This window comes from Pteropus alecto, unplaced genomic scaffold, assembly GCF_000325575.1.
Source record: "Pteropus alecto unplaced genomic scaffold, ASM32557v1 scaffold21, whole genome shotgun sequence".
NCBI lineage: Eukaryota > Metazoa > Chordata > Mammalia > Chiroptera > Pteropodidae > Pteropus > Pteropus alecto.
The window spans coordinates 1,758,074-1,767,090 of record NW_006436282.1 but is presented as its reverse complement, the minus strand read 5'-3'; the positions used below and the strand labels follow the sequence as shown (position 1 = coordinate 1,767,090).

General features: G+C 36.6%; 1 protein-coding gene and 1 pseudogene across 1 annotated transcript; one reads left to right on the top strand and one right to left on the bottom strand.

Moving 5' to 3' along the window:
• Positions 1-545: 545 nt before the first annotated feature.
• GNG11 (G protein subunit gamma 11) lies at positions 546-4,827 on the bottom strand. Its single transcript, XM_006911908.3, has 2 exons — positions 4,617-4,827; positions 546-976 (listed from the first exon to the last, which is right to left on the bottom strand). The coding sequence occupies exons 1-2, from the start codon at positions 4,710-4,712 to the stop codon at positions 851-853; spliced, it is 222 nt and encodes a 73-aa protein (XP_006911970.1). The 5' UTR covers positions 4,713-4,827; the 3' UTR covers positions 546-850.
• LOC112479770 lies at positions 1,130-1,248 on the top strand (annotated as a pseudogene).
• Positions 4,828-9,017: the final 4,190 nt, after the last annotated feature.

Genomic DNA, 9,017 nt, shown 5'->3' with positions numbered 1-9,017 from the left:
GATGCATACTTGTCCAGGCCTGCTGGAAAAGGCTAGCAGGAGTGGGTGCAGAGCCAAGTGTCTGCAGTGCCACAGAACTGGAGGGTCACCACTCCCAAGACCTGGGAATCACGTGGGAGATACAGCTCCCTGGAGAACAGACAGAGCTGGCCTGGGAAGTGCTCTTTCTCATCCCCAACCCGCTCCTTTCCCAAGGCCACCAAGGCTGGAACACTTTGAACAAAATCTGTGATGATAAACTGGGAAAGTGCTAATGTAGGCGTGGTTTGGCCTGGTTACAGACTCAAATCATTTGTCTCCTGTCAGCATCAGAGATTTTTACTCACTCAGTTCCCCAATAGTTAATGTTAGATCGAAAAAAATTCCAGAAGTCAGAACTCAGCACTGTAAATCTCCTGAGAGGTTTGAAGCAGAGAGAGCTGGATTGGAGACCTGATCTATCAAACCACTCAATCTTTTGGTATGTGTTCCAAACACTCAAAAGGTTATGGGGAGAAATATAAAAGTGAATGCAAAAAAAGAAACCCTTCTTAAATTGCCAACACTCATTTTCCAGAGATAAAACTTTATTTGAGGCATCAAGCAATATACTGAAAGAGGTGAGTCATGCACAAGTAATGTCCTTATATTCATAACTGTACATTTGATACTCTCTGCCCTCTTAAAAAGGGTGGGTAGTGAGCAAAGATGAGAAGCAAATAGCTTTTATACAAAATCATATCTATATAAGTGCTTACGAAAGTCCCCTTTACATTTAATTTTTCCTTCTTTAAAAGGCATGTCGAATTTATTTCAGAAAACTAAAACAAGCTAGTTCTTCCACTGAAGATGAAGTTTCTCCCCAAGTTATTTATGAAATAATGCAGCTGCCTTTTTCTTTAAAGGGATTCTTGTCTTCTGGAATTCCTTTCACAAGAGGATCCTCTCCAGAACGTTCTTCGATGTAGTTCTTTATTTCTTCAGAACATTTAGAGACCTTAAGATAATAAAAAAAAAGAATGAGTTAAGATTGTTCAAACTTTGTCACCACCTTTTAGTGAAGTTAATGCAATTGGGTACAATCAGCATTTTAAAAAATGAAACAGAAGAGAATAAAAATAATTCTAAAATATAATTAAAAAATAATTCTGTCTACGGCCATGCCACCCTGAATGTGCCTGATCCTGTCTGATCTCAGAAGCTAAGCAGGATCGGGCCTGGTTAGTTCTTGGATGGGAGACCACCTAGGAAGACCAGATGCTGTAGGCATACCTCGCCTAAAAAAAATAAATAAATAAAATAATAATAATAATTCTAAAAAATAAAAATAGAAGAGAATAAAAATTAGAGTGTAGCACAGCTCATATATGATATAATGAATGGTACAATCTATGGAAAATGTATTTCTTGCTATGATCAGGGTCAAAAGTTTGAAAGTCACTGTATTAAATAGACCATCCCAAGCAATTTCTATCCATTGTGTCTCATGTGATTTCCTTCCTCTGCTAAAACACAGAAATGACATGTCCATAATATTTGAGGAACTAAAACAGATCTTGCTCTCAATTTTCCATGCTAATGAAAAATTGCAGTAGTAAATTTCCAAATGCTTTGGGGTGTGTCCTGCCAAAATTCTCACTTATTATGGGTATGTGCCATGTTCTGCAATTTCACAAAATGAAAGAAGCCCTGGAGAAAGTCTGACTCTGAATGGCTGCCCGTTGCCGAGTCACCACTCAGAATTCCTTCCCGTTAGTTGCTTGTGGGCAGTGATCATAATAAAAGACTTACAAGGCTTATTATGCTAATCTAAGACTCTCGTGTATGTATAATTTCATTTTAAACTTTATCTGCAATGGAGAAAGGATTAAATAGTTTCTTCAAAAAAAAAAAGAGGATTTGTGTCTTAATGAAGGCCTGCATTACTAGTAAGAAATTAGAAGTAAAAATTATAGAAGCTCCAGCAAATTCCAATGGAGACTTCTGAAAACTAGGCAAATGTTACCACTGAGTTTATAATCTAGATTAGTAATCTTCGACTTGTTTTAATGGTGACCACTAAAACACGTTTGCCTGCGTATCATAAAATGTATATAATGATTACTTATAAATAAGTGCAGATATTACTATGTTAATACATTATGCATAATTATAAAATGTAACCTGGAAACTATTTTTAAAATGAAATTTAGAATTAATCCAAAATAGAAATTTTAGTATTTTATTCCCACACCCCAAAGATTTGTTGCACACCATTGTGGAGGTCACTGACCTAAAATTTAAAACGAGGTGGTGCAGTTATCTGGCTTGAAATGTGGCAAAATAAAACCTTTTAAAGTACCATTCTCTCAGGTAACACCTGCTCTCCACTCTTGCTGATACTCGTAGTTTGTGCACTTTAACTGAATTCTCAGAAGTGATGATGCAGGTATCCTGAACATGGGGTCTGTGGCCACAAAGAAATTTATGAATAAGATTCAAGTTCCTCTAAATTGTATCTGTTCTTAGATTTCTTCATCAGGTTTCCAAAAAGATCTGTAACCTCCAAAGGGAATAAGTACTCCTCTGATGCATTTCCTTCTGTGATGAAGAAGATATGTTTGAACGACAATTAGCTGGGGCCAGAACTCAGCCTGGAGCCAGAATTCAGCCTGTGAATTTTGTGTCCTTGGCCTGAGCAGAACACAGGGCTCAGACACAGACAACTGACTGACAGAATAATGGACCCAGCATCAGAAGATTTGTGTTTTAGTAACTGCCCTATCATGATCTCTGGGGTCTTAAACAAGGAGCTAGTTAGCCTCCTTGGAATTCAGGTTTTTTTATCCCTGCAAGTATTATGAGGATTGAATGATCTCTAAGAGCCATAGTGTTTGCAACACTAATGTTTTATAACTCAAAGTGCATCATAAAATATGTTTGAATATTATTATTAGGACTTGATGCCTCTCCCTCTATTTCCCAAGGCTATCTCTGAAATTTTCTCTCCTTTTGACATACACTGGAGTTTCTGAAGTTGGAAAGCTGATCCAGCAGGGTGTGTCCTAGACAGGGAGGCTGGGGAGCTGGCAGGGAGGACCTGCTAATGAATGATACCTTAATTTCCACACAGTCAGCTGCATCCAGGTCCTGCCCAATTTCTAATTTGAAGTTTTAAATTACTAGAACACACTTGTCTCTTTTTTCTCCTATACCTTCTGCAAACTGATACCAGATATTAAGATATTCCAACTTTGCAAACACTAATTTCACTTCAGTATATTCAGTATATGGAACTTTAATATGTAACCTCGAAGGTTCACTGTGGCCAACACATGCAGTACTGTGGGCTTTGCCATACACAAAATGGGTCCCTTAAAGTTTCAAGAAATGAGCTTATTTGTTGGGTCCCATAACTCCTTCCTCGCTTAAACACAGAAGTATTTTTAAAGATACAAAAACTCTCAACATGGATAACATGGATAGAAAGGACTTTGTACTCCAAAATTTAGGAAAAGTAGGAATTTGGAAGTGAAAGGTTAAATTTTAGAAAGCAATATGTAAAGAGTAAAACGCAAAAAGCCTGCATCTTCCAAACATCGCTCAAAATGTGCAAGATTCTTGTCATGAACAGATTTACTATCTCTGGAATAGGAAGGTTAAGCGAGCATATTTACCATGCCTGCTTAATTTCCATTGTTTTTCTTAATTTTTTTTTGTAATTAAACTATAGAGGAATAAATCAGTTTAAATATTTCTTGCTATGGAGAAAGGACTAGATCTTTTACCTTAAAAAAAAAAAAAGACATCTATCCAAAAACCTATTTTCCTATTGCAGGTTGCCTGATTGAGAGAAGAAAGAAAGAAATGAAGGCCCCTAATACCAGTAAGAAATTGAAGTAAAAATTACAAACTCTCCAACGAATTTCACTGGAGACTTCCGAACATGGGCATATATTTGCACTGAATTTGTAATTCAGTTTGGAAATGTATAAAAATTTTTCATCATGATCACTAAAAAGAATTTTCATATGCACCTCAATATATGTATAATAATTTATAAGTAAATACAGATACTACTGTATTAGTTCATTAAGCCTACTTAATAAAACATAAACTGGAAATTATAAAGGGATGAGAATAACTAATAACTAAAGATAGCAATTCTAATGTTTTGCTTCCAAGTCCCAATGGACTGCTCATTGCTTACTTTTGGAAAGCCCTGGCGAAATTGAAAACTAGGTTATCTCAGATTTTAAATTGTGATTTTTAGAAAAACTTTTCAAATACCATTCTTTCTCATAATTAAAAAGGTCAAGGAACTAAGTAACCATCTGTCTTCTCCCTACTGCTTGAGTTTTCACAACCAACTAACAGCAGGCAAAATTTCTTGTCTGTTTCCCCAATTCTAGGCTCCTCAGATGTTCAGACACGGCTTTGCTCATCTGATCCCTGCTCTCTCCTCCACCTCCTATGATTTCCCCACACCAAGTGGCAGTTCCCAGGCACCACTTCAAGGAGAAGCCCTACTGCAAGGAAAGGTGCAAAACAAAACAAAACAAAACAAGAACAAAAAATTATTTGTTTTGCTGTAACAAACCAGGAAAAGGTGACTCCTTCATTTCAGAGGAAGAAGTATTCTGGGACAGCCAATTTACCTGTTGTCTCTGCAACTTCACTTCTTTGCGAAGCTGCTCAACCTCCATCTTCAGCTTTTCCTTTTCTGGCAAATCTTCGATGTGAAGGGCCGGCATCTTCACCCCAGAATTGGGCTTGGGGACAGCTCTGCAAGAGGAGCGGCTGGTAGTGCTTGCAAACCAGGGCGCCTCCCAAAATGACTGCTGTGCCAGCACACCCCGCCCGCCCGCCCGCCGGCGCCTGACGCGACCGCCTTCCTGCGCGGTGGTCCCAGCGCCCCGAGGGCTCAGCTGCCTCCGGCCAGTCCCCTCACGCCAGCTGCCCAGCGGCCTAAAATCTTAAAACCCTGGTCTCTCTCTCTCTCTCTCTCTCTCCTTCTCCCTTCTCAGGTCTCCACAGCCCCGAAAGGCCTGTCTCAGGGATCCTGGGATGGGTTTTCAGTTCGATAGGCGTCCCAAGGACCTTGAAAAGCTTCGCGCTGCCGGGTCTCCGGTGGGGACCTTGGACCGAGGCCTGGCTCCCGACCCCACCACACCCGCGGGGGACCGGCCTGGGCTGGAGCCTAAGGGTTAGGGTTGCATTAGCCTACTTTCCCAGAGAAACAACAAAAGTTTTACTTTTTGTTCCTTTTTTTTTTTTTTTTCGTTCCCAAGTCATATCCGGGTTTTGTTTGTAAAGCAAGAAAAGGAGGACACAGCACCGCAGGAAATAACGGCCCTTCACCTTTCCAAGAGTTTCAAAAATATACAGCATGTAACTTTCCCCCAATTATATACGATTATTGTGGGAACTGTGGACGCTTAAATCCCAAGAGGAAAATGAAACTGAGCTGAGATCTCAGAAACATCCACCACATCTGTTTATGTCTATCCATCCAGTGTGTTAAATGCCTGGGAAGGAGTTACACATTTGGGGATTAAAAGGGATTGGGATGTGAATATTGCTTACAATTTGCGGGGCCATTTTCTGGCATTAAACAGTCATCTACATCCTCCACAGCAGAGTTTGTAATTTTTTCAGCGTAGTTTCTTTTAATCATTGGCCAATAAGCGATGATACTAGAGAAGACAGAGCAGGAATCTTAACATTACCAGATTTTCTCCACTCCCCATCTGCCAAAGTTTGGGTGACACCTGATACCAAGGGTTGTGAATTCCTGGCTGGAGCACCTTGTTTGCATGAAGGCAGTGGATTCATGTAGCATTGGTTTCTCCATTTTCTGGAAAGCAATATTCATCTAGCTGTCACTTTGTAAAGCCAGGAAAAGTGTCTGATGTGAAAATGTTTACGTGCAGTGTAAACTGTCCCTTTTCCTATAAACTAAAGCCCTGTTAATGATGCTTAAAAGCCTAGGAGAAAAATAAAGCATAAATTTAAGAAACATTCTCCAAGCAGTGAGATGTTTCTCTTTCTCTCCTGGCCTTACCTACTGCCTATAGAGTCAAATTTAAGTTAAGAGTGGAGGCGTTCACTCAATATTTCAGGATACTTGGCCTTAGATACCCATAGTCACTTTCCGTTTTGTAAGCAGAGGTTTTGTTTGTTAAAAACAATGAGCTACTTGATGAGTACTCCTGGGTTCTAGTCCACTCTGACACTGGCCATCACTGGAAAAGTCACTTTTTTCTGGATTTTGGTTTTCTAAATTGTGAAAAATGTGATGGGGCAAGGGAGGGGTGAATTAGCTAAGGTATATTTAGATTCTCATTGTATTTATGTATCTACATCTGATAAATCACTTTCACAAAGAAAACTGTTTAGGAGATTCTTCTTCAGTATTAGAAATAACACGCGTTCCCGGATTTCCCAGACTCAGAGAAGCTGGATCAGCTGCTGTTTTCTCTGCTCATAAGCGGCGAACCGAGACAAAATCTCACATCTGTCTCTGGAACCCATGAATTTTTTTTTTGATTCCCAATAGCTTAAATTTACAAGGTTGGTTAAAAATAGCTTAAGTGAGTTAGTGAAAGTACTTAATGTGGCCTAAATTAAATAAGCTCAGCATTCAAATTAAATAAGTTGGTTAAATAAATTAATGTGAGATATTCCAAATCATAAAAATAGAATTATTTTGGTCTGGAAATTTCTCCCCTGTGAAATCATCTAGTTGCATGCAGTGAAAAATATTTATAAATCTATAATGGTTCCTTAACTTCTTGCATAGTATTATGAGACTTAGAGGTGAAATACATAAGTCTACTTTTTTTTAGGTTTTATTCTTAGCATATAATGCATGTGCTAATATTATATTAAGTAAATCGATTAAACTAAAATGAATTGGGAAATGCTAAAATCTCATGATTACACAGCATTCTGAAAAATGTTTTGTTCTTGTTTGGTTTTAAGTGATAAAATGAAAACACAACACACACATACACACACACACACACATGCACACACACACACTCACACACACATAGTCCACTATCCCTAAGGTTGGCATTTACTGCCCAGAGAGCAACTATGGTAAGCAATCACTCATATATTCTTGCAGAAATATTTTATCGACAAAACTTTTTGGATAAACAAATTTAAAAATCCATATCAATTGTATCCAAATGTACTGTTAGCTTTTTACATATATTTTATATACTACCTATAATAAAAGTTATTATGCAAAATAGTACGTGTAGAAATTATTCTGCACTGAAAATGATGAGTGTAATGAGAAGTTAACTTTTATTATCCCACTGTCTTTTGACAAATGTTTTAAAGAAATTGACAGTTATAAAAACAGTCACAGGATGTAAAGTACAGCATAGGAAATATAGTCAATAATATTGTAATAACTATATATGGTGTCAGATGGGTGTTAGCCTTATCAAGGTAATCACTTTTTAAGTTATAAAAATAGCTAATCACTATGTTGTACACCTGAAATTAATATAATATTGTATGTCAACTGTAACTGAAAAAAAATTATAAAACATTGGTTACATTTTAAAAATAAAAAAAAAAAAGAAATCTGCTTAATAAAAATAAAATTAACCATGTGGTTATTTTCACTTTTAAAGTATAGAAAGCAAAGATCATGAATATTTACCTTAGCATATAAAACAAGAAAAAACAATTCTTTGACAATTTTTCTTGATTTATTAAGTATGTTATTAAAAATCTCTATAAAGAAAACTCTAAGAAAATTTTGAGAGCAGTCATATTGGAGTTGATTTAATACTAACACGAACTCAAAAAAGACCAGGATTCTGGTTTTATTTTATCTAGTGATTTTTGCAAGACATGGATTCTCCCTATCTTTATTTTGTCGGTGTAAATAAACTAAGTTACTTCCCAAATTCTGCTTCTATAAAATTTATAAAATAAACGGTGACTGTTTAGGCCATTTAAATAATGATTTCTTTAAGGAAAATATTTAACACACATCTCATGTACTCTTGTTTCATTTTATATCTGGTTCAATTTATTACAATGTGGAAACTTTCAGGAACTCCCCCATTCTATGTAACTATGTGCATAAGATTCCTTTTTTGATGGAGTTAATGTGAAGTCACAAGATGACCTATATATACCCGATTCTCTGGTTTACTCAACAACTAATAATTCATGATATCAAAATGATTTATCAAATCTGTTCATAAAAGACTTTAACTTCCATCACATCTAATTGGTCATTCTCATTACTCAGTTCATTATTTTCCTCATGTTAATACATTCTTTTAAGAATTTAGAAAGTTTGATATTAGCCTTGTCTTGAAATGTAGCTAAAATCGAATTAATCCAAATGAAAATAACCATGAGATTTTTTTCTTGCTAAAGTTTCAAGTCACCTATGTATACTAAACACCCTCAAAGTGCATGCATCTCAAATGATATAGTTTGTATACTTTATCCTTTCTCACTAATGATATCAGAAAGTTTTGTTGAAGAGCCAAATGCTAAGGTTATGCCTGGCATATTTTTTTGTTTCCCTGTAGTTTTTACCTCATTCCATTTACCCTAGCCATCTGTGGTCCTGAAATAACTTCTGGGAGGAAAAACAGAATCACTCACTGCCACCTGTAGTTGTATAGGCTGTGGGACAGTCATGATTTCATTTCCTTCTTCATGGATCATCTTTCTCTATACTTCCTTCCTATGATTTTTATCTTACTCAAAATTCTGCAGACAAGCTGTATTTTTAAGCAAAAGGAATTGTAGCCTACTGTTGATTTAATTAATAAACCAATAAGAATTCTGAATTATGCAATATAGAAAGTGCTGTCCTTGTCTGCTTTTAATTGAATTAAACACTTATTAAGTCAATTAAATTGTAGACACTCATTAGTTCTAATGGCAGTTTCAAAGATGAATAAAACCTTTGGCTTAGGAAATTTACGTTATACCATTGAGATTAAGACAGCCATACAAATTATAATAAGAGAAAGCAAAGTGATGTTTAAGAGATAGACAAAATGCTTGGGATG